Raw genomic sequence first — 26,730 nt, 5'->3', positions numbered from 1 at the left:
ATTCCAGCTGAAGGAGATTAAGCAAAATCATACCATAACATTTTCAAATTATCAGCCTGAACCCCAGAGAATTCGGCTCAATGCCTTCTTTAGAGCAATTCAAGTCAGGCACCATAGATATGCTCCTCATTTCAAAGCCTGTCATTCCCCCAGCTGCCATTTCAAGGCAACTGGAGAAATCAGTTTCCCTGTCATAATTTCTGCTCCACCTCATCAACCTATCTGAGTTTCACTGTTTGATACAAGGATACTTACCATGACTGGAATAAAAAGTAATACATTAAAAACCTGAAATAACCGAATTAGAAACAGGTGTTCTTTTTCTTTCTTTTTACCCTTCTCCTACCATGAATACATAAAGACAGTAAGTGAACAATCACATTTGGATAATCAAAAAGGCAGCTCTGCTTCAAGTTAGAGACATGACACTAACTGATAACTGCTATCAAAATATTTACAAAACCAGAAACAGAGCAGTACTAAAGAAGCTTGCTTCAAAGATTATAAACATTTTACAGCATGGTCATTTGAGTGGTTTACCACAGGCCTATTTCCAATTTCATCAACTCCATGTGTAACTGCAGACACACCTCACAGATACCTCATCTCCAGTTTCCTAAGAGGCCACCAGAGTTGACCTTCGTTACTCTGACATCATTATTCACCTCTTGCTATGGTACCTGAGCCTTTGCTTTGAACGCTACTGAATATGGAATAGCCCAGTCTGCCTTGAAGTAGTCACCTCTAGCAGCTTCAAATGAAAAAGCTGTAGGCAAAGGAGCATTATGAGGAAAACGAGAGAGCAGAAAAACCCAATGGTTTTCACTGCTCAGGTTCATTTGGCCACATAAAACACAAGCTGTCCATCACTGCCAGGAAGGAAGTTAATGAATGAATGACACATTTACTTTTAGTTCACACGTAGAGATTCTCAGCCACCTGAACAAAGAGCCACACAATGCTAAGCCCAGCTATGTTCCCACTAAAAGCATCCACTGCTGACACTGGGCTCTCCTTGACTTTCAGGAAGCTGACACTAAGGAGTGACAGCGCTGCCCAGTTCTCTGGGAAGCACAGATGAAGGCTAGCTGTCTGGTGGATTGGAACACCACTGCTTCAGGCTACTAATGAATCACATCTGGAGAGCCACGCAGAAGTAACTTTAGCTACCCCCAGATGAAATATGAAGGTTCTTCAGTGAAATACAACAGGTAACAGACAGGGAGAAGTCACTCACCCATCCACCACTGTGCCCAGATGCTCTGGTGATAGACGATGTCATTGTCACATCTCTGTGACAATCACCTGAAACAAATGGGCCACTTCCCTCAGTGGCAACTCCAGCTGCCTTTAAGAAAAACAGCACCAGCAAAATTACTTGATTCACCACCAGAGCAGAATACAGAGCTCAGTGAAAGCAGTCAGCAAATTGCTAGACCACAAATAAAATTTCTAGGTGTACAAATACTTGGAAACAAATATACTGTCTTGGAAAATAAGGTAATGGGAACTGAAATTGGAGGCAGGAACACAGAAAAGAATAAAAACAATAAAATAAAATCACAGTAAGCACAGAACTGGGAGATTACAAAGCTTTCTGCTTTAACTGATCAGGCTCTGCCAATACGCAGGCCAGCCAAACAGTTTCGGAAAGCACGGAAACAAACCTGTTACCTATGAAATTTATTACACATCGCAAGGGATGAGAGATTTACATTGTCTGAGAGCTCTTCTAAGAAGTTAAACCACAAACATTCAGATAGCATTCACTGAATCTCACTTCTTTGTCTGTTTTTTTCGCCTATTAAACAGCAGGTTTTTTTCTGGCCTTTACTAAATGCTACACTGTCAGACAAATTCTCTGGCAGAGTTGTTCTTCAGCATTTTATTTGCATGACTGAAGCAAACCTGACAAAAGTAATGCCAAAACATGATTTGACAACTCTTGTTTAGCAGGAATGGATTAGGAAAGAGCTCTGTAAATAGGGAAAATTTATAGCCATATGAGAACAGAAATGAGCACTTCAGTGCATTCGCATATTTGCAGTATTCATAAGCCCAGAACACACATTAGTTATTCTGGGGTTACACTACTTAATCAATACATAAAGTCAAAATTAGAAATTAACAAGAACGTACTTATTATTGCAACAGAACAAAACCCTAGCACTATGTCTGGCTCCAACAAAATCAACTAGCAAAGGACATTATCAATAATACTACAAACAGCTTATATGCCTTTTACAGCAATTGAAAGCCTATGTTAGATCAAAACTGCAGAGTGAAGAATGTCAGAGCTGTAAAAAGTTAATCAACAATTCTTTCAGTTCACTAAAATCCAAAAGTACTCCAGATTCTTTTCTACCACTGTATCTTTTTTACTCCAGGTTCCTCAAAGCTTATAGTGAAGTATTCCCTGACTAAGAATTCATAAGCAGCTGCCTACCAGCAATGGAAGTGTATTATATGTGTATTCATTGATTTGTGGAACAAAGCAAGCTGTTACCTCTATTTAGAAGTTTGTCAGTCCTAGTATTCATGAACTGGCCCAAAATATTCATTTGAAGAGATAAAAGTATTCCTTATAGAATATGCTCCTACAGAATTTGTTCTATAGGAACTCAAAGATTCAACAGTTTTATCAGGGTTACTCTGCTGCACTAAAAAACAGCTATTAACAGTACACTGACCATGGTAGGGTCTTCAAAAACAGAAAATTTTGACAGGGCCAACTGCAAGGAAGTTAGTGGCTGTGAATCCGTTTGCTGTGTGGATCAATATACCCTTTTATTTTGAGCACTTTGAAAACTAAAAATCAATGCATCAATATTCTTACCTCCTCACCTATCTTAACTAAAATGGCAGTTCCTGATATTTACCTTTGTTCCCCCATTTAATAATGACTGAAGTATTTATGCTATAAAGAATTACAACCCACATGTAGTTTTTGATAGCAGGGTTATTGCAATAAAAAAAGTTCCAAATGCTAGCAAGTCATCTACCCCCTAAATGCCACATTAGTATGTGACATCTATGTTTTTCCTTTATCTTGCTTTTTTCAAAAGGACAGAAAATTACAAGCAAACCCAACCCCCCCTCCCATGCTAATCAGAAGATGTAGATACCTACAGTTTGCAAAAAAAGTAAAGAAATAAGCGAATGCTCAAAAATTAACAAAGAAAATACATAAACATAAAGTTATATACATTATTATTATTCCAAAAAGGCATGCAGGAATATCTATAGTCCATTGCTAAAAAAGTAGGATAAACTACAGCAGTGTGAAAGACATACAGTATATACAGCTGTTGATAACCCTGTTATGCTTGACAAAACTAGAAGAGCATCGCATTTTTAAAACACAGCACACTTCTATTTCACTTGTAAGTAAGACTACTTTCCACAAGAAAAAAATAATTGTTACATACAGGACAAAAGTAAGGACAAGTCATCTAAAGAAACAAATGATAAAACAGGGCTTCAAAACCTGGGAAGATGAAGGAGCCAAAAGAAGGAAAGTTTTTGCTTTGTGCCACAGAATCTATATATTCGGAGGTGTAACAGCAAATGACATTTGGGACAAGCCATTAAAAAAGAATCACTTTCAAATCATGTGCTTGTCTGACTTTGTAACATAATGACTGTGGATTTCTCTTCTGTTTAAATCAGATACTAAGTTTATACAGGTAACAGTTTGGGTATAACCAACTGGCTTTTACATGGCTATCAAAGCACTATCACCACTAAAACATTCCTGACATAGAGTAAAATATGACATTCGAACATGCAGAATAAAACATGCCACATCCCACTACTGAGGATATATAATCTTATTTCTTAAAATTTGAATTAAGTTAAATAATTTTGGAATGAGATTTGCATTTCAAATCATGAAACCTTATTTTATTTGTTCTAAAGTAAAAAAGGCAGTTCAGTGAAGCACTCCATATAATATGTGGCATATTTCAGCTCAGCATGGAAGAACTGCAGTTGTTTGCTGTTCCAGGACAAGGAACCTACATTCATTGCAGAATGACGGCAACTTCTCAGTGACACTGACAGATGTGCCAAAGAATCCATGTGTACCAAGACCAAGAGTCTATATGAATTTATACATGTAAGCACAAGAAGGGAAACATCATCCTGCTACTTTTTGTCCATGTCCTGAACAAGGGCACAGACTCCACTGGCCACGGCATCGCTGGAAGTTCATCAGTTTTGCAAACTGAGATAAGCTCCATGCTTTCCAAGTACTGGTTTGAGGAAATATCATGCATAACTGTACTGACTGTTCTAATGCATGCAAGGATGGTAAGGAGCCATTTGTGAAAAGCTGTGCTGCTTCACTGATCAGGCTTATTCAGCCTTTTGTTTCTCTTGCTTGATTTCACTTTAAAGAAAAACAGAAGCTATATAAAAGAAATAATTCAGCTATGGAAAACACAGAACGGGCTATTTTTAATGTTCAGCTGAAGCCAAAACAGCTTAGAAGTGCTCTGTTCTGTGGAACTGACTGTCCTTCACCTGCAGTTAGCAGAATCGATTTCATTTAAAGATGTAATGTACACTCTGTACAGTGATCCTTTCAATAAATACGAGGTATCAGGAAAATCCGACAGAGGTCACAAAAGCTTTGTGCATTTAATGTATTTCTGCACATCATGATAAACGGATTTTCAAAGCGCAAATGTGCACTGTATGTACACATAAATAGCATTACTGCCTTTTTTATACATTTATTAGGCTGGGGCAATGTAATGGAGATTATGCATCTCCCATAGATATTATCAACTCTTCATGCTTCATTATACAACTCAGTCATTACTCCATTTTTGAGACAAATGTTAAGCTACAAAAGTCATGTCACTAAATTAACTCTGACCAGGGTATATCAGTCTTTGTTTCCTGGACTCCTCACTGGATGTTCCTACCTCCAAAACAAGAAATGAAGTATATTTAGTGATGTTTTTGGTGGACAAAATTATTTAATTTTTTTCTTTGTTTTCTGATTTAATTAGTTTTCTGATTTAAATACCCCAATTAGTTCCATTGACCAAACTACAAAATTTTACATTTCTTTCTAGCTCAACTTTTTAACATACTTTCGTTATATTACAGCCACTATAGTTATCTCCGGTTACGTTTGCAATCAGTATCTTTAAATGCATCTTTAGTCTGAAACATGCCTGAAAGTCTGAAACACTACCAAAAAAGCTTAAAAACCAAATCAGTGCTACATATTTATTTACAAGCTGATTTAGACATCATAATGCAGCATACTGGGTTCCCAGAGTAAATAGAACAGAGGTTAACAAATCTGCCATATTATTTCACTCATCTTTCTTCAATACAATTTCTTGACTCAAATGGGCTGTTACAAATAGGCAAAACAGGCAAGGAGAATAAAAGGCAGATTATCTGGAATGAATGGAAATGAATGCTCTTTTGAATATGGCAAATGAAAAGACAAGCTTGAAAAACATATGTGTTTCAAAATAAGCTTTTATCTGCAAAAGTCTATATACATGTATCTATGTAAGTGTGTCACTAAGCAAACAACATTTAGCAGGAGTACTACTTCCTTTAGACATTAGTATTACTTCCTAAAGACATTACGGCCTTTTTGACTGTTCATTAAAACAGTACAAGCACTCCCAATTCAATCGCCAATTTTATTTTTAAAAAACAAGGTCACATCAGAAAGCATTTAAATACAAATCTGAAATTCTAAATAAACCCTTTAATAATGAAAGCACCTCCAAACCATTTGTACTGGTAAGAAACAGTGAAACTAGTTACTTCAAAATTCTCAAATACACTGCAACTTCTTGTGCAAGAAAAAACAGATGCCTTCTCTGAGACTGTACTTCTGTGGAAGAAGAAAAAGAAGTTTCTAGAAATTCAGTTTACTGAGAAGCGGGATAGGGTGTAGTTTTTTGTTGAGAAGCTCACTAGCAAGTTCAAGTTAGAACTTCAGTAAGTTCAGATGTGAGCGAGAACATTCATCTGCTCTTCTGAAAAAGAGTCAGCTGTCACTGGTTATTTCAGGCATTCTCTTAAAGAAAAATATCAAAGGATCCTTAGCTTAGAAATGTCTGTATCCTTGACAAATTCACTTGGGAAAAAGAGCAGAACTGCAAATATGGGGAGTTCTGCATTGTCACTGTCTCTTTGCATTCACTCTTCAATATATAACTGAAAAGTACTGAACACTTGTGTCAGGGCAAATTTGTTAGTGTGAAATGAAAAACCCAAACAGGATCTCTTTTGCAATGAAAAACCCAAACAGGATCTCTTTTGGGATGTGACCACACTTAATTCTCAAATCTGCTACTTTCTGCTGGTATGGATCACCTAAACTGCAGGTATGTCTCCTTCAACTGTTCTCTTCAAAGTGTTTTGAGGGGTAATCCATGATTTATTTGGGGGAAAAAAAAAAAAAAAAAAAAAATCGAGAACTGGGCAATTAACTACTTGCCAGGTACTGGAATTCTTTTGAGGGAAAGGAAAAAAATGGAAAGCCATGTTATTCTTTCTTGTAGCCAGTCTGTCACAATCAATATCTTAAATTTTCCATCGGTATCCAGAGATTACATTTTGCTTGTCTAGTGCAACCAAGAGTGATTTTCATGGCTTTTCTGAAAGCAATGTAATTCCAAACCCAGGAACCCAAGACTCTACTTCAACAATATTTGTACTTGTAATGTACAGCAAAACCATTGATATACACATCAAACAAGAAAGTTTCATAGCTTAAGTAAGCCATCCCAATCATCTTGCAAGGTGAGCATTCCAACACTTGGCTCACTAGTACATAGTTAAAACATGGAAGCTCCTTTTCCTTTCTCTACCTGTCTAACTGACCTAGGAATTGTGCAGCCTACTTCTCTACCAGTTCTTTAATGACAGATGAGAGACATTCGTAAGATAACGGAAAAAGCTTAACAGTGTTTAAAATTCAAATTTCTCTCCATTTAGAAAAGCTTCTATTTCATCAGCCAAGTTCATAACACACAGTCAGAGTCACATTCTAGTGGTGTGTTTTCTATCAGCTTTATGGGAGAGAGAAATTTATTTCTTGCTTACCTCACTGCTGAAGGAATTCTCCTCAATCTTCTCAGTTTCTGCCTCTGCCAGAGGGTTTTTCAGGGTCTGCAAGAACAAGGCAGCTTTCCTTTTGCGTTCTGCTTGTAGCTGCTTCTCCTTCGATTCTTTGGAGGCCTGTGCAAGCTTCTCCCTTGCTGCAGCTGCTAATCTATCCTCTAGTTTCTGCTTTGCTAAGAAAGACAATTAAGCATTAAGTTTAGAGTGAGTCATGCTTGGGGAACTCAGGCTTCCTTAAAACAAACACCCATCACAAACTAGCAAACAGTCATTCTCAAGCCTTTCCAATATAGCCGTTTCATGACATGACAAGAACATCAGCTTGAAATTAGGAAACTTCAAGCATCTTATTTAATAGATACATCATCTGCTTAATGTCAAGCAGACATAAAGCAGTGCAGGTGAAGTAAAAACTTCTAACTTAAAATTACAAGAAAATCCAATCCTGATTATTCAGGATACTTGTCCTTTTCTATATATAAAAGCTACCTAAAGAAAGTAGCTTCGTAAATTCAGAAGCTTTTTCTTTTAAGTCTTAAAGTGATGTCCAAAGTCTCCAGTTTGCTCTTTCCACTGATGTGATCTTCAGTTTCCAGCCCTATTTAAATATATGTTAATATATTTATAGAAAGAGCCGCTCTAGAAAATTTCAGAAACTGTTTCATCGTTGTTACAACCAGCAGATTTTGTTGTGTGTGATCACAAGAAGAGAATAAGCCAATTGAATTAACTATGCACCTAACAGCTACTTGGTGTAATGTTTTTCATCTCATACTTTAATTTTTGTGCTTTGTATATGTACAAAGCAACCGGATTGTTTTGTTCACAGGTTTTTCAACACACAGATCTAAGTGTGTTTTACACTTCATTTTTATTATCATACAAAATACATATTTGCTTCAGATACGTAACGCCACAGCATACTTTGTGCTACTGCAGTTTACAAAGCAACTGCTACTTAGAAGTAAAAACCCCACCATTTTGAAAATGAAAAACTAAATACCTGTGGCATACTCATAGTTGTGAGAAATACTGAGTTTTTAAGCAGGTAAATACTGACAGAACATCCACTTTAATAAGCACACTCTGCTGTGAAACAGCCTTGGGAAGGAATGGGTGAAACTGGATTCTTTTAAAACATCATTTCATTCAAATTCACACAGCATGCCCTTCTGTCCTAATGCACATTAACACAGTAACAGGAAAAACCCATACAAAGATTTAATGGCATTGCATTATAAGAGCAACAAAACATCAACAAGGCAATACCAATCTATATGGGAGTGCTATATAAATGAAAAATAGCTTGTAGCAATTCACCACTGCTGAAGAAAACCATAAACAGGTATGTCTTTGCTGGGCTTTGTTAATGCAATCTGGAAACTATGCAGTCAGCGCTTTACTAGAAGGTTGTAATGAAAAACCAAAACAAAATTCAGAAAGATCAGGTATTAGGACAAAGCATTCAACCACCCCTGTGTGCTCTAAGTTTGATTTTGTCTGAGCAACCAATGAAGACTTCACTGTTAAAAATAAGGAGGAAATTGTGGGAACAAAATTCTGATTCTTATTAACATGACACATAAAATATTCAAAACACCTAAAATGCCACACAGGGCAGTTTCGCAGTTTGTGTGAAAGATTCAATCCATTCTGTTTTCAGTGCTGCATGGAATTACCTTGTTTAGCTTCCAACTCCTCCTGCGTAAGTTGAGGCTTTTTCTCTTCAGGAGCAGTACAAGGAGTGGTAATTGCTGGAGTATGGTTTGATGCACTGTTAGCACTCTCCTGGCCTTCCTTTCCCTCCTCTTCCTCCTCATCACTGTCATCATCTAATTTAACACGGTTTTTCTCCAAAGGAAGAAGGTCGTTTTCTTTGGCCTTGATTGCAAAGCTTATTGGAGCAAAGGATGCTGTGAATGAACGGGTAAGATTTCACACATCATTAGACTACAGTAGAAGGCAGGTTCAGTTTCCTGACTTTACCCATTACTCCTGCAGACTACCCCACAAAAAAAGTCATCATCCTATAATGCTAATTATTTTGGTGAAAAGGACAATATAATCCTTTTTTTCTCTGTGTTTTTAAACAAACATTGGAAACTTCATTTGCTGTGTAAAGATCTCAAAGAAAAAAAAGAAAAAACAAAAATCCTGCATTAATCTCTAACCCATTTATCCAAAATAACACTATTAAGAAAAAACAATGGAAGAATAGAATTTCTCACTACCTAATACCATACAGTCTGCTGCAATACTTATGTTCCTCAGGATGCCTTTTGCATATATGCCCTATGAAATTGCAATTAGGGAAATTTAAATACAGTGATTCAATTACATACCACGGTTTAGAAAACATAAGCTTTGATTGTGGTAATCCTAGGGTAAGGAAGTATGCTCAGAAACAAAGAACTCCAGAATTCCAAGAGAAGAAGTAACCGTGATTTCCAATTTTTTCATGGGATTGAACTAATCCTAAAATGGGATTTTATTTCCTCAGAGGCAGAAGAGAAGTCTGGTATGGATGTTATGTCTATCTTGGAGGCAAGTACTGCATTTAGGTTATAATAAAGTGGGATTTGTACCATATTAAAGGAAATGAAAATAAGTTTATAATATAAAGATTGTCACAAAATGACTCAATGGTTATACTCCATTTTGTAAATTTAAGCAGATCACTACTATTAAAGTATGGGCAACAGTTTGCCACTTACTAATGGCAGGACAACAGAAACAATATATATTTCTTGGTGTACATTGCAGCTCTTAATAAGGCATCTTTGAAGACAGGGAAGATTATTCCTTCCCCAGGGAAGCTACTCAGGCTGCTCAGAGAAAAAACTGCAGAGTCTGGACAGTCAAACTTCCACAGAAAAGAGCCCAGTGTTTGCTGGTTGTGGAGGAAATGGGATCGCAGTGAGAAGCGGGAAGACAGAATTCCAAGGAACCACAGGGAGTAGATAAAATTATCAGTAATTAGGTAAGCCACTCAGGCAGCAGGAAGGAAGTTTCTATCCATGGAACCCCAGTTAAAGAGTGTTTTTTCTGTTTTAGTGGCTTTTTATTTTTTATTGGCTTTCAGTTCTAGTTAAAAGATGCACATTTTTAGGTTTTATTGAAAACAAGAATTTTTAACATATCTTCTCCTGACAGGACAATAAATCAGCTCCCAGATATAACCAATAATTTCTCCAACTCAGGACACTATAATAGTGTGCTAGCTGGCTTTGAGTGGCTTCCACAGAGATCTTCGCATTCTGTCCCTCTGCTGCCATGACTGCAGAGTAAAAACATTTCATTTAGAAATTAAAGGGGCCTTTTCTTCTGGCATAACTAATGTCCAACATGGGAAGAATGAGCAACAAGCCTAGAGCACTTCCTCCACATGTATCCTTTCAAATAAGGCCACTGCTTTTCTTCAGAATGAATGATTTCACTCTTGCACAAAACTTGTAACTGTCAAGTTGAAAATTACAAAAAAAGATTTTACTGGCATCACTGATGAAAGCCTTCAACTTTGCACAAAACTGAAGTAAAGCAATTTATTGTGTCAGACCGAAAATACCTGATAGTCTGATAAGAAGGAAATATGAAAGCAATCAAATTACTTATTGCAGACATTTTTTGATGCCTTCAGTGAAAATGCATTTTTCATATGATGAAATTCTTTTCCCTACTTTCCCCTGCCTTCTTTTCTTTCTTTATGTATACGTTATCAAATATTTTCATGCCCAATAAATCATGTTACCATACCTTTCACCAGTTTACCATCACTGACAGATTTAGGAGGAATATCCTTTTTAGTTCCTGGAACTCCCTTAGCACTTGGCTCCGATGTATCTTCAGGTGCATGCTCATCTTCAAACTGAGTCTCACTCGGGGTATCATTGGCAGTGTCTGCTGGAACATCTTCAGAAGAAGACACTCCCTTTTCAAAAGAAATTAGAAGAATTACTAACAGGATACTTATGAAATCATTAAGACAATGTCTGTGGAGCTGCAATTTTGTCAGCCAATTGAAAACTCATATTATCAGCTAATCACACAACAGCTGATTTTATATCACTCAGCACTCATGACCATAGTTCTGCCTCGTGTAAACCCACAGGTTGGAAAACCTACACACCTACAGTAAGAACACGTTATTTTACAGCAAAAAAATGTTCTTCAGCTGACGCACTTTTGACAAAAACTGCTTAAAAATTATATTTTTAAAATTACACCCTAAAAGCATGTACTTTGTTTGGATATTTATTTAGATCTTGATTTCCAGGGTCCCAAACCAGATCCATAATGTCAACTCCAAGAGAGAGGGTGAAAACTCATGACACTTTTTCCTCATGTACAACTGCATGTAAATTTTTTGCAGATTCAGATTTCACAGGAATAATGTTTGATTTGTTCCAACATTCCGCTGAAGAACACTGGGCCTAGCAAGGCTTTTTGTTGCAACAGATGCGCTGAGATTTTTCAAGGAAGTAAAGAATTACTGGTTCTATCATTACATGACTGAATCACTCAGCATGATTTCTGAACTCACAGCAAAAAAATTTCAAGAAGGATATTATAGAACATTCAAAGTATTTATACGGTGAGGCGTGTGATAACATTAAGTAAGTTAACATAGTCAACCAAGAGTTTGGTTGCGCTGGCTGTTAAGCCTATGTGACATTGAAATTGAGGCATCTAGCAGATCTTCCCTGCAGCCATTGCCTGACCAACACAATTGATTTCTGAAAGTCCTCGAAGGGGAAAAGCACAATGAAACCAAGCACTTCACCCTCTATTTACTGAAGTCAGTAGTTCGGTTTCTTATTAATTTTAATGGCCAAAAGGAAAAGCATCAGTTGCATTAGTTGCCTATACATACATTACTAGAGGAAAAAGATAATATCAAAATCATTATTTTAAGAAACTGAAGAGAATGGCATTATCTACAAAGCCATGCAGTACAAAAATATGCATTGCTATGCTTGACCTCAAGGGACTTAAACCAAGGGACTTAAAAGTTCCTTTTTAGCTGTACTCATTTGAACATTTAAAATGAATCCTTTACCATTATGCTTTGGTTAGTGTACGAATTCCCCCCAACTACATGTTAACAAGTCCTTATTAATTATCAAATCAACCCACTGGTTTGCAAATAACACTTTTCTAAAACAACAGTCAGCATTGTGGCACAGGACAATTTTGGCTGTAATTAATCAGCTGAGTAAGATCATATTTACCACAGCTTATCTTTATAAATAGTGTTTCCAAAACATTTTTTCACTATTAAAACAAAACATCAGACACAAGTGTTCCAAACAGCAACCATTATTGAATTTCTTCATTTTCCACAAAGCAATTCCGAGGAGTTTACCCACAGGCCTACCTTCTTCAGTTTAAGGCTCCCCAATCTAAGCCTTGAGATGACAAATGACATAGGGCCTAAAAAAAAAATAGCTCTTTCCCATGAAAAGTTAACATCAGATAATGTAGTTCTGATATTATTTGCAAATTTTTTTTCAGTAAGAGAACAATCTAATTAGCTAACACGAGAATAGTTAAAAACATGGATGCCAAGTCTGGCTACCACTTTCTAATAACATGGACTAGAAGAAGCAAAGCAAGTAGGAAACTGCTGTGAGATTCTGAAGCTCCAGTATTGTTGCAGCCATGACTGGACTCTAACAAAACCTCCCTCAGAAAAAGGCATGTCAGAAAGCTCCTCCAGCCTCTGTGCTACTGTTGTACAAAAAAGGACGAGGCATATGGTAAGGTATGGGGGTTAAAAGCCATAGCTAACCTTTCTGACAGCAGAACACTAATCACAATCCTACAAAGCTCCAAACCTACACAAAGCATATTTTCCCTCATATAGAAAGCCAGAAGATTTTCAGGTTGTCATTTTATATTACAGGAAAAGTAGAGTGGCATATAGTAAAAAGCAAGAATTAAATATCACAGATCCTTACTTTAATGCTCTACAAAACTAAACAACAAAAAAAAGCATTCACATCCTTTGCTGATCAATTTCTTCCTAATTCAGCATTCCACTTTTAAAATATCTCATGGTAAGACAACTGATAAGTCTTTTTCTCACATTTACTGCATTTTTAATAGAAATATATATAAAAATACATGTACCTGGCAGTTGTCACCGCTCTCTTTTTGAAGGAAGAACTGTTTTTTAAATTCATAATATGCATTATACTGGTGCCATGGTTGCAGGAATTCAAACCTGTTGAAATAAAACTGAGCATGTGAAGATGCACATGAACATAGCTAATACTAACAATCCCTTATCATCTAGTCTTCTCTAGAAAATGGAATGTTATTTGATGTTTGGAAGCACTCTTACTTAAGCCTAAACTTCAGAGGATACGAATTCAAAGCATGCTTACTAGAGACATTTTTGACAGGTCGGTTGTTTTGATAATTTGAGCCATAATGCTTTCCCATTGCCATTAAGTAGGTCACTAAATTTCAATTAAACAAACAAGAAAATAAACAATATTACTTTTCTTCTCAAAACCTGCATGTCCTGTAATTTAATATCTTAAAAAATTAAAACATTAGCTTTTGAAATAGCAGTTTAAATAACACTTTCTCTTACCTGAGATCATTCTTGGCACGAACACTAGTTTCAAATTTTACCCCATTCCTAGCAACATACTCAGCTAGCTTGTCAATGACAGGTTGGATATCTGGAGGTGGAGGTATAATGGCAACCACTGGAGCAATTGTGCTGAAAACGTCAAGAGTAAATGTTTTTTAAAAATAGAATATAAAAATCTTTCAGACTCTTGCTTTAACAAAAAAAAAAAAAAACCAAAGAAACAAACAAAAAAAACCCACAAAACCAAAAAACCCACAAAAACAAAAACAAAAAACTCGGACCTAAAACAAACAAACAAAAACACAGCACAAAGAAAACCCCAAACAAACAAAAATCAAAATGAAAACAACAAAAGCCCCCAAACAAACAAACAAAAATACAGAGAGGTTTGTTCTCTGTGTTCATCATGCAGTTAAAATATCTTGATTCAGTAAGAGAACCCTTACTAAACACTCCGTATTGAAGTGCAGGAACAAGACTCCCCCAATCAACAAGCAAATCAGTCTGAGGCACCTTGTAGATGTTGTGGTGGAAGCCAAGCCACTGGCGCTGTCAGTTGAGTCTGGGGGAGGCGGGGGTGTGGTACCAGGAGGGGGAGGAACCGTCGCTACCCCGGCAGCGCCGGACACAGTCACCCCCGGGGGCAGGGCGTTGTAGTAAGCAGCAACATCAATTCCCGGCGGCGGAGGCGCCAGGCAATAGGTTCCATCAGGGAGCATGTAGTAGCTGTAATACATGGCTGCCACAGTTGCTACAAAGACACATTTGAGAACAAATGTCTAGTTAGAAGAAAACCAGCCAACTCAAGGCATTATTACGAATCCGGAGTCACACAACACACTATGAAATGGCACCTCATTTCTTGTGTAAAAAAAAACCCAAAAAAACCCAAACCCAAAGCAAAAGAGGAAAGGGGAAAGGCTCATATTAACAAATTTAGGATGAGTAAAAAATATGTAGATTAAAGGACAAAATGCAAATGTACTGAAGGTCATAGATGTGAATACAGAAGTGAACTAGAGCAGGCATATTTAAAAAGGAGCTAGTATGAAATCATACTTCCTAATCTATGTCTAGCAATTCAACTCTGTTAAAGCTATGTTTTCATTAAGAAAGAAATGTGCATATATTCAGAATTAGCATTAACAAACTAAACCACTAGAATCACTATATACATATTAAACCCCTATACTACTATATATAGAGACACACCTACTTAAACCTCAAAAAGTAGACAGGTTTTGCAAATCAACAGCAACATAATGAACCACAGATCACGCATTTGAACATCTTTTTTCACACTAAAGGCTTCTCTGATTCTAAATATTTCTTGAGAGTGCAAAGGCTTATGACTTTCTATCTTCCTTTAAGGACAGTATTTTATAATGTTCTAATCAGCTTAATAGATTTACAAGAAGTATCTACCATATAAATGTGCCTTCTACAGAAGAACTATGTATAAAAAGAAAATATGAATGTAAAATATTTCAAATTAATTACAGTAAGAGTTTGCATTTCTGGAAGCAAGGTTTAACCAATGCATTAGATTTCAATGAATTATTATATTAAAAGTTTCATAAACATTCTCATATGGCAATATTTACTTTCTTCAAAGAATAAATTGTAATGAGAACAGAATAAAGTTCTGTTAAGTTTTAAAAGGAGGGAGGAGTTGCAAATTGACCTTGTTTTGGTAGTAAATTATAATCTCCCAGTTTCTATCACATTTGTTCAGGTTCAAACCTGACATGAAAGTAATCAAAAAACTGACTAGCTCTGTTCTATTAAGATACTTATACTGATTTTTATCTATCTTGAAATAACCAGTGATTTTCAATTTCTTCACAAAAATCTTACTTCAATTTTAAGATTGCCTACTGGTACAGTTCTAAATACAAATTACTTCCTTGCACATACACATTACACTGACAACACCTGTAATCCTTTGGGGATTCTGAATCTATAATGCATAAAAATCAACTCAGATTATTATGGTGATAACTGATCTACAGCAACGTTACTGAAAAACCAAGAACTCAATCAGCACCATACTACTCATTACTTCAAAATGTATAACAACATGAAACTCTATTGTAGCAAAGGCTTCACTACAAATTTTCTTATATCTCAGTAGTGTTACATTGTCAGTCCCATAAATAAGAGAGTAAATTGCATTTCTATATTTAAGGAGTCAAGGACTTTCAGAATTCTGAAAGCTGAAAAGAATTAAGAGGCACATAAACTCATTTAAGCTTGACCATCTTTTTAAGTATCAGAATTTACAAAATCTGCAGGAACAAAATAATAGAATAATAAGGGTATTGTGCTAAACGCACTCACAGACTGGAGACTTAGCCTCCTGCCTGCCCAACCCCCCACACCACTCCTGATTTTCCTGAGCTGCAATTCAACAGATACTCAGAACGGAACTTCGAAAATTCAGGAGATTGCAAAAGAACAAATACACAGGATGAACCATGAAGCCAACATATTCTCTTCCCACCAGCATCCACACACAATTCATCAAAACACACCACCAGCTGCCTCCTCATAAAGCACTTACAATCAGAGGAATATTCTGCCTGTGATGTCTCCACAGCTGCCCCATCTGTTGACTGTGGCGTAGATGAATTATTATCTGATTGTGCTTTGCGCACCAGTGCTGCAAGGGGGTGATCAGGGTCTACCACTTTCAAAGGCTGAAAATATTTTGAAGTAGGAAAAAAATATTAAAATTGGAAGTACATATTTTAAGAACAGTAGCATCAACATATTTGGGAAAGCACATTCATCTATCTTAATAGACATCAATAACTATGTGTGTGAACACTGAAGTTACTGTTTTTGTAGCTCTCATATCAGAATCAATATATTTGAAAATAACTGAAAAACAAGACAAAACCCACTTTCATGTAAACAGAAATTAACAACAGAAAAAAAAAAAGGTGGTTATTACTGTTAGCCAATGACTGTCATGTCTGGGATAAGGCACAAAACCTGCCTTGTCTCAATATCAGACAGCACCACAGCCATTCCTCTGAAAGCCTCAAATACGTACAATCTCTGTCACTCCCATTATTCCATCACTGCCCAGTTTCAGAAAATAAAAACTAGCACATCTAGCAAAATTTACATTTAATGATTAGTAAATTTTGGTGAACTATTATTTGCTGGAACTGTTATTTCATGTCAACATTTTATCTACTAAAATCTAAGAAGAAAATGATTATCTCTCTCAGCTTATATACAGAAGGCATTGAATACCTTAATCTCTTTGCTTCAACACAGGTTCTGTAGGATAAATCCTTGAGTGGTGGCCTCAGTACCAGAGGCCACCAGAAACAGAAATATAATTCCTTGGAAACGTAAAAATAACAATTTGTGTACTAGAGAAAAGGTAACTCAAAAGTTTACCAAAACAGACTTAAATCACAGTTTGAAAAGACCTTTGTCCATAAAAGACCTGAGCACCTGCATATTAGAATTTCTGTGTCCATGAATCAGGTGTTTTAAAAGATAAAAAGGTAATTTTAATAACATCAAGTACCTTCATGAGCTCTTCAAGCCTACTGCATTTTTTAGACGCAAAAAGACTTGGATGAAGGTAATTTCCATCATCGTCATCATCATCATCATCATCTTCCTCAGATTTGACTCTCGAGTCTAAATAAAAGCAATGTCTTAATTATATTTGAGTTTGCTATGATCTTGCTTTGGGGGAGAATGATGATACAGGACAAGCAAGAATTCTTAGCAAACCATCATTCATATAAATCAGCTTGGTCACAAAAGCACAGATCCAAGATATTGCCCAACATCAATAAAACTAAACCCTAAACGGACAGACCAACCTTCTGTTGGACTTGAGCTATATGATGTTTCTAAAACTTCCACATCATAGCAGCTCCAGTAGCTGAAAGTTTCCACAAACAATACTTTTCTTTTAAATCTCCAATTTAAACAAAATTTTGAATTATCATATCAACCTCAGCTGCAGTGGAATTCCAGAAAAACGTGACCATTTTAACAAAACCACCAGCATCTGTTCCACTGATTGCCATCCTGAAGCCAGCATTTGCCAAGGAACAACTCACTTTTTTTCTCGTCAGCTTTACTTTCCGAAGGAGCCGCATAGCGTCCTTCTTTCATGGCCTTCTGGATGAACTTGTAGTAGGGATTGAGGTAGTGATCAAACCGCAGAAAGTCAAACTGGGAGTTGCGTGCTTGCTTGGCTTTCAGCATGATCTCAAACTGGGCTCCCTGCTTGCACACAAAGTTTGCAGTTCGCTCAATGATCGCATGCATTTTTGCTGTTGGCGGCTGTGAGAGTAAAATAACAGACATTTGTATTTTCATAAGCAGCTTGTGCAGTGTGCTAGAACTCCAAAAGGAATCAGAAAGAACAGTAGTTCCCTGTCCTTCTTGGCTTTCTTTAGAAATTTAAGTTTCATAATCACTTAAAACTAGTGAAAGTATATCAGCCCTAAAAAAAGTAAGTCCCAAACTTCCTCAGCTGCTCATTCCACTCCTTTTGCAAGATCCTCTTCTTTTACCAGCACAGTTGTTTCTGCATTGAACACCAAACTGAAGAGGGCAACTGAGAGGGACAACCTTGGTGTTACAATATCTCAAGGTGCCCTGAAGACTCAACATGTATAGTTTCCTTCCCAAAAGCTGTCCTTAATTCTGTTATCTCTGAATGCACAAATATTGCTCCCTAACTAGAAATTTCTTAATTCGCATTTGCTTGGGAAGAACATGTTGCTTCTCAAGATCAACATACAAACTACAATTCCCACGTCCATTCCATTGAAGAGTCATTGAACACTTCAGCAATAAAGCAAAAGATTAAATAAATAAAAGTTTAGCAGCATTCTTGCTTTCTCACTTCAGAAATCCCTAGGGAGCAGTGTGGTATCAAACCCAAGATGTGAAGATAACAGGAGTAAAGAATGAATGAACATTATTCACTGCTTTTAATCTCATACTCAGCTGTTTTGTCTCGTACTCAGTAAACTGTAAAAAAACAACGTGTGCCTATGAAGACTGAAGTGTCACATGAATGATTTGGTTTAGCTCTGCATTTTTACTGCACAGATACACAGCTATGTTGCAAACCTCAAAAAATGTTTCTCAGAAGATTGCAAACACTTGAGACAATGGTGCTCCACATAGGGAAAAAAGTCTGAATACTATCAAACAGTCCAATTTTAAAAGCTGTTTTCTGCTAATTGGATCCTTTACCAGGACATGTTCAATCTGAAAAATAACTAGCTGTTACAAGTTTTATTTGTCCTTCTAAAACCCCAGCAAAGATTATTTTAATGAGAGGCAATGAGGTTCTTAAACTGGTAACATTTTGTGCATTATCAGTTACACATTGTGTATCAAGATTTTCTGTTTCTATCTCTCCTCAGAAGTTATTAAGCGAAAATTTCCTCTATCAGCCCACTTCAAGAGCATCCACAGACTTCTTAAAGTGCCCTAGTGAAGAACAGTCATCTTTGCCCACAATCACTTTTAAGCAGTGGAAGACCTTTTGCCTGCTTCTCACAGTTATTCTATTCTAAATTCCAGAATGACATTACTGCTGCAACTGGAGCTCCCATACACTGAACATTCCACAGTTCTGGATGGTTTTTTTTTTTTTGCTGCTTGGCTTGTCTTCATCAAATATTTCCACTTTGCATTGATCTGTATTACAGGAGATATAAAGTATCTGTCTTTATTGAACTGAACCTTGCAGACTGGGAACAAAGTCTCCCAGTCTAGCAAGCTGATTCTCAAAATTCTTAAATTTAAACAAATAAATATCTTCCATAAAAAACCTGAATGACTTGAATAGAACAGGAACAACAAATCAAGGCTTACAAAAAGAAATTCTCACAATTCCCAATCCAAGGTTAAGTATACATTGCTTTCAGAGCTGCTGTCTAGACATTTTGATGACTGTTGGGTTTATATTTTTTTTTTAATCAAAACCAAATACACCTATATTTGCTTTCTGTTTATGTGAATATACTGGAGTCCAACAGCTGACTGAGAAATTACTTCAGTAAGCCCCACACTGCACTATGCAAAGTACATAGGAAATATAGCCTAAATTTTAGAAAAAAACTCAAGCCAGGCAGCTATCTAAACCAACACTTTCACCAGCAGGTACGTTTTGAAAACAGTATCAAAATGCAAAATAAGAAGCTTTTCTCTGAAAACTCAAGGTTCTTTAAATAAAAAGCTAGTGAAGAATAGAAACAGTTACACAGATACTCTGTGCTCATTACATATTCTAATGGAGTGTTCTGAATCTTTACTGGCCAATGTTATCAAGGTGAGAATACCAAGTTGAGACCACAACTAAATTAACACTTTCATGACCACAATTATACAAAAAAGAATATGACTTGATTTTCCAGCATCTTTTATGAAATTTGAAATACATTGAAAATCCTTATAGTTAGACCTGTACTCAAGCAGGTGTCTGTTCAGCTCCCTTCAAGAACAATACACAAGTCCAATTAAGTCTACAGAACACTTAGCAGATTCTAGCAACATCACATGAAGGAAGGAGCTTCCATGTACTAACACTTTCAAGGTATTTCAGACTTTGCTAGAGATAAATTATTGTTTTTCTCCTTGAATACGCTAGTTTTATACACCACATTAACACTTGATCACTTCCTATCCCCTTCAGACTGGGACCCAATTAAAAAGATTCTAGAAAAGAATTCTTGAACAGAAGCAAACTTTTAGTTTAATGGTCCTTTATATTCGGAATGTTGAACCTTACATCTCAGCAAGTATCCATTCCAAGAACAACTGCCTCTTCTCTGCATTAGCTACAATAATATCACAAGTGATACCAAATACACTTAGTATAAGCACAGCAATCATCTCAGTTGAAAAAGAAGATTCAAGGGCATTCATGGAACTCAAGAGTTCAAGACAGAACATCTGAAATTAACTTACTACATTAGAATAATTTGAAAATGAACCACTCTAAAAGTTAATTGAAAAGAAACCAATCCAAACCCCACCACCAAACAGAGCACCACCAACTGCTCAAAAGTTGGCAGAAGTGTAGGCTGCATCACATGTACACATACCAGTTCCACATCAGAAGGTACATTCAGTCCCGGAGGGGCAACAAAAGGTTCCTCATTTTCCTCTGTATTTTCTGTCTGAGCTGATTCTGCAAGAAATGCCAGAACAAAGTATTTAGGGAAAAAAACAAAGTACACAAATGTTTAAAAAATTTGAAATACAGTATTTCTAAAATGATGTACAATCAAGGAATTAATCAAATACAGCTATATATAAAGAGTATTTATACTGAAGGCATTTAAATATGGTTAAAAAGAATAATATGTATTACATTCCATTATTTGCTATAGAAGAAACGTTCCTTTGAAAATACTTTATTTTACAGATTTTTGTAACAATTGAAGTAAAAGGTTTACTTTTTAAAGTAACTTATAATCTATTCCACTAGCCTTAAGAGAAATTGCATTCCCCTTTTCCCTTGACAGATTAAAACAAGTGCAAGAACACCTGACCATGGGAGCTGTGGAAACAGCAGAACAACCTCATAAGGAATGAGATGTTGCAGTGATTACTGAGGACAAACCACGCAACAAAGGGAATTCACTTCTTTGGTTACTTTCTGGTGGGTTTGTTTTTGTAACTCAAAATGAACTCAAATAGTTTAACTCCACAAAGGTACAGAGAAATTTTAGCAGCAAGAAAGAAGGTAAGAGCAGCAGACAAGAATAGACTGTTTCTTTTGGCAGCAGCTCCAGCTAACAGTTTTAGGTTATAGGGTCTTAAACAAATTAATTAAACCCCAGAAAAGACAATCAAGTCTGCTTCAGTACAAAAGTACACAATCTCTCAGATACAGCAAAAAACATTAGAACTTTAGCACCTAAAATGATCTTGCACTGCAACCTGGGGGGGAAAAAACCCCACATCTCATACCACAGTAACCCACCAAGATGTAGTTAGGCAACCCAATTGTTAATTAAACAATCCTCACTTTACTAAGACGTAGATTAACAACATTTGAAACCTTCCTAAAGAATGTATGATAAAAATATGAAGTTACTGGAATTACAGATGACAACATGACAACTGAATTCTGTATTTTTGAGGTCATGGAGCAGGGCACAAAGACAGAAGACAGACTCATTTTAGCAATTAAGATGACAAAATCAGAACTTAAAAATATACATTCTTATTAATTACTATTTTATGCTTACAATGATATTTTTCATCTTGACTGAGAACCACAATGTTAGCAGACAGCCAATGTAAGAAATTAATATTTTTTTCCGATTAAGAATCTGCACAACAGCAGAATTAAATTCCCTGTATTGACTGTGCCATAGCAGGAAAACATTTTTCAGCCCATCAGGAACAAAGTCTGCAAAAACTCAGTAACATAAAAAAAAAACTCAGTCACATAAAGACTTTGACGAAATGCTCTCAGAATTTTTAACTGCTTTTTAATAGCACATATATTTTAAACCCTCAACTGCAAGACAGAAATGCCACATCCTCCCTCTCAATTAAACCTTGTTATTTTAAACCCTTACCTCTTTGTCTTGCAGGCTGATGCTCTTCCTCTTCAGTGGGTTCTGAAGGGTCATAATAATCACTGCCATAACGGAATCCTACTGCATTATAGGTACCATCCTCTGCCAAAGCTTCACTGAGTCTTTTATATTCCTCCTCTTGAACAAAAATGCAATTACCAACATTAACAAGTTCAGAAGCTAATTTATTTTAAAAAAAGTAATATTTCTTCTTACTTTAGTTTTTTTAATAAGACGTTTTCTCCTGATCATTTTAGCTTCCATTAAAAACTGAACAGAAAAACACCGCATGTACACATGCTGACCATTTATTTCTTCTCGAAGAGATACAGGCTGTGGATTAAGTCATTCTAGTGCAATTATGCATATAAAAGCACAGAATTTCCCTTAAACAACACTAAAAATGGAGAAGAATGTGTTTATTTTGGGAGGTCTGAAACCCTAGTCTGCTTTCAGAATCTGGGCAATTTCTGTGTGGATGTACAGTTAAACTATCCCGAGGTCCTCTCACATACACAAAGACTCCTGCTTTTTGAATCCACTGGGTGCTATCAAGATAACATCAGAAAAAGAGAGCACAAAATCAGGAGTAAATTTAGTTTCATAATAATTTATTTAAACCTGCTTTTTTAAATAACCATGTTATTCCTTGAGCAATACCTTGCCTTGCCTCCTCCTCAAGCAAGTCCGTATGCAAGGCTAAATACCTCTCTTCATCACAGAGGGCTTCTATTCTAGCCTCCTCTTCGGACAATTGATAATCTCTGTTCCAGGTGGAATACTCAGCATCATATTCAGAAAGGTCATGCAGGTGACCACGCCCATCATACCTGCAGGATGAAACAGTTGGTCAATGCAAAGAACTTAGGGCTTGGGTTTATGCGACTACTTAAATACTTACCCAATAAAAATGAAAAAAAAAAAAAAACAACTTATATGTTAATGCATACTCCCTTTTAGAAGTTACAATTAATTTTGCTAATCATTTGTCACCAACTATCGAAAATTTGTTTAATAGTCTAAATTCCTCTCAAAGAAACTAATAAATTATTACAATTAAAGGCAAAGGTATCCTTTAATAGTTTAAGTGGGATCCACTTCCTTAACAGCTCTTACCGTACGTGCTTCAACCAACCAATCAATGCCACTTGCAAAATACGTTTTTCTGGAAAGTCAAATAGCTTACATTCACACAAACCCGAGTACATAAATACCTATCCGTAAGAACCAAACGGTCGAAATTTCCTCGCTTCTTTCTGCTAGTCCCGAACTCTCAGGAGAAATCTTCACCATAGAAACTTGCGTCCATTGGAGGTAAAATCATGGCTAGGCTCGGCCCCTAGCCATTTGGCTGAGGAAATAAGTTCTGGGTTATGTGATAGAGAGACACACATACATAGGAACAGTAACATAAACATGCAATTTAAGGAGGTTCACCGCAAAATCGGCAAAAATCAAAGATGTACAGTTCCTTTCTACTAAGAAATCACTTTATTTGCAGGAAAAGCACTGCATTGGGATAATGTTTAGCATCAGTAAGAGAAACTGATTGGAAAGTAAAGTGACAGTAAGCTTGACTCCGCTGAGGTGTCTTCCCACACACAACTCTTGACTTGTGCCAACTTGCTAGACCAAAAACAAAGAAAGTAAATATTCTTATAGCAAAAAGCAAATGAAACACAGGTCTGGTTAATCAAGCTCTGTCCACAGACAAACTTGTACCCAAGTCTTCTCATAGCAATGTGCTTTTCTCAAAATGGTGAAAATGAAGACTTCCTGCTGCTGGAGATAAAAGGAATCTAAGCTTCCAAAGGAGTTTATAAGATTAGCAATTGCAAGCTGCCTTAACTCACAAATGTACACTATGTGGTATTTCAGTATGTGTGCACAGACATGCACATACTTAGTGTTTGCTCCCTATTTCTGTAACACCTGTAACAGGGCTCTGCTGCAGAGCACCCCAAAACCCACCTCTACCTATGAATGAGATGAATCACAGCAATTATTTTAATTATTTTTTTAGTTTGTTAGAAGTGTGCAACACAACACTTCCATTGTTCTGTGAGAAATGAAACAAAACAACAAATATTTATGGTTGCTTTGTCCTACCTTCGTGTCTATTCCAATTTAACAAATTTCTTTCAATGACAACGATCATTAATGGTGTAAGCACCAAAACAGTGCAAGGGCATTTCTTTTTTCTCCAGTCCTAGGGAAGGCAATCAAAAGACCTTCCCCTACTGACATTTTTCCAAGACAAACACAGCTTTTAAGTCAAATTAAGAAAATCCTGTCTAGCACCAAAGCAGTGATGAAACTGAGGGAACAAGTATCTATAGTATGCTATGTGACCCTTTTCAAACCAAAATCTTTCCATCTTTCTCACTGAGGTTTTCAGGGTCAGCCACAACTCGTAATTATTCTTTTAGTGCTCCACTCAAACATAACCAACCTGATCTCTCATCTTCACTTTGTCCAACAAAACATTCAGGTAACCCTTTCTGAATGAGTTTATTTTCAAATCCCACCCTGCAGTGCTGAAACAACTCAAGAGACCAGAAGGAACATCAAAGCAGATTCTATTACTCTCTGTGGCCACGAACCTGGACTTATGGCAGAACAGAACAACCAAAAGAAGCCAGCCCTGACATAAAATTTCAAGAGCAAGCACCCAAAATCAAATCCATTCTGTCTGATAGAATAAATCATGGCACCAGGAAAAGTAAAGAGACCAAGATCTGCTTTTGGGGTGTCCCATCAACAGCCTGCAGCCAGATTATGTAGGAGAAACAGGAAATCCCTATTTCCTCCAAGGTGGATAAGCACCTTTGCACTCCCAACACTGTCCCATTGTCACCTACAGAACATACAATGTGCCTAATAAATACTCCGACAATCCCTTGGATTCCAAGTGAAAAAAGAGGATGTTTGTGGTTTGCACTGAAAAGGAACAGATCATTCCCACTCTCCACCCTGCCGACCCTGCCTTGACAAGCGGAGCAGAAAGACCCATCGCACGCTGACTGCCAGGAGAGGGACCTCCCAGCGCTGCCAGAGCGGGAAACCCCAAGTTCCCGCAGACGGGGGTAGCCTGCAGCGTTCCCAGAGCACCCTCGGAGCGCTGTGCCGGAAGGAGCTGCCTCCAGCCTCGTCACGGAAGATCCCGACGCGCCTGCCAGAGCGAGCCGTCTGCTCAACCCCCGCCCTCACTGCCCACAGCACAAGGGGGGGGAACAGAAAGAGGCTATCACAGGAGATCTCGCAGCACAGTCTGGGGGTTGTGTTACACCGACCTATCGATCATGATCTTGGGGTCTCCCATCCAAGGAATAAGGTGTCGCCCCTGCTCCTGGTACTGAGCCTTCTCATCATCCCGAAACAGCTTGCAGGCATAGCCGAACACCAGCAGCTCCACACGGCTACTCCCGCCTCCACCTCCACCTCCTCCGGGGGGGCCGGGCACCGTTCCCCCGCCTGACAACAACATTAGGGGCGGCGGGCCTGCTTCTTCTACAGTCCGTCGAGACCCTCCGAGCCCTCCGTACATCACCGGGGAGCACAGCGAGGCGGAGGCAGGTGGCAGGAGCACCTACTGTCCGAGCAGCGAGTCTCCGCACGGCCAGGCCCGCACTAAAGCCCCCGGCCGCAGAGCACCACAGCCGCCATCACCCGAAACAAAATGGCACCGCTTCCGGTTCCGCTGAAGGCGCAGGAGCGGCGATGGGCTGGCTTTTGGCGGCCGCAGATTCGAGTCAATTTCCGGCAGCCCGAATGTTAAATCCGAGGATAACGTGACCCTGCGGTACCGGCGAGGACACTACGCGTTCGGTGATAACGGTCGAGGCCCGGTGGGGCAGTGAAGCCATGGGCGCGGCCGTGACGAAAGTGCAGCACGGTGGAGGGCGGGGCGGTGCGGCCGGGCGCCCTGAGGGCCCGAGGCGGGCGGGGGGCGGCGTGCTCGGCCGGAGCGGGCCCGGGGAGCTTGAAAACAAAACCGAAACGTGCGCCCGCCTATCCCGGTGTCCGCCACACTGCTTTGGAGCCCCAGGGGAGGCTGGGGGCCTCAAGGCAGTGCAAGGAGGTGCGGCACAAAGCGAGGATCAACCTTGGGCTGCGCCTGGGAAGCTCGGGGGCAGAGCCTGGGAGGCCGGGTGGGAATCACAGAATCAGGCGGCTGGGAAAAGAGCTCTGGGACCATCGAATCCAATCTATGACCAAACACCACCTTATCATGCAGACCAGGGCACCAAGTGCCACGTCCAGTCTTTGAAAGGGGAAAGGGAGGACTTGGAGCACTGACTAAAAATATTTTAAGTTTATAAACTAGAGAATTTTTTTGCTAAAATTGTGTGACCGGGGCTGAAGTTTTCAGAGTTGTGTACTTCGTGGTTATTATTTTCATTACTCTTTCATGAAGTATGAAGAAACACGTTG

The 26,730-nt window shown here is 37.9% G+C and overlaps 1 protein-coding gene across 4 annotated transcripts in view; it reads right to left on the bottom strand.

The window, feature by feature from the left end:
- SFSWAP (splicing factor SWAP) overlaps positions 1-25,999 on the bottom strand; it is a 37,763-nt gene extending 11,764 nt beyond the window's left edge. For 3 of the 4 annotated variants that reach the window (XM_059863792.1, XM_059863793.1, XM_059863795.1), the window contains exons 1-13: positions 25,590-25,999; positions 22,957-23,126; positions 22,297-22,434; positions 20,809-20,894; positions 17,800-18,025; positions 17,253-17,368; positions 16,269-16,404; positions 14,219-14,456; positions 13,703-13,834; positions 13,234-13,327; positions 10,858-11,032; positions 8,784-9,017; positions 7,087-7,277 (exon numbers count right to left, since the gene is read on the bottom strand). In XM_059863792.1, coding sequence (XP_059719775.1) covers positions 7,087-7,277; positions 8,784-9,017; positions 10,858-11,032; positions 13,234-13,327; positions 13,703-13,834; positions 14,219-14,456; positions 16,269-16,404; positions 17,253-17,368; positions 17,800-18,025; positions 20,809-20,894; positions 22,297-22,434; positions 22,957-23,126; positions 25,590-25,843 — 2,190 coding nt within the window. In that variant the 5' untranslated portion in view covers positions 25,844-25,999. The remainder of the gene's footprint in view (positions 1-7,086; positions 7,278-8,783; positions 9,018-10,857; positions 11,033-13,233; positions 13,328-13,702; positions 13,835-14,218; positions 14,457-16,268; positions 16,405-17,252; positions 17,369-17,799; positions 18,026-20,808; positions 20,895-22,296; positions 22,435-22,956; positions 23,127-25,589) is intronic. The other variant, XM_059863794.1, reaches the window with a different exon arrangement.
- Positions 26,000-26,730: the final 731 nt, after the last annotated feature.

Source organism: Haemorhous mexicanus, chromosome 19, assembly GCF_027477595.1.
Source record: "Haemorhous mexicanus isolate bHaeMex1 chromosome 19, bHaeMex1.pri, whole genome shotgun sequence".
Classification (NCBI taxonomy): Eukaryota; Metazoa; Chordata; class Aves; order Passeriformes; family Fringillidae; genus Haemorhous; species Haemorhous mexicanus.
The sequence above is the reverse complement of the archived record's forward strand: the minus strand, read 5'-3'. Positions and strand labels throughout refer to the sequence as shown.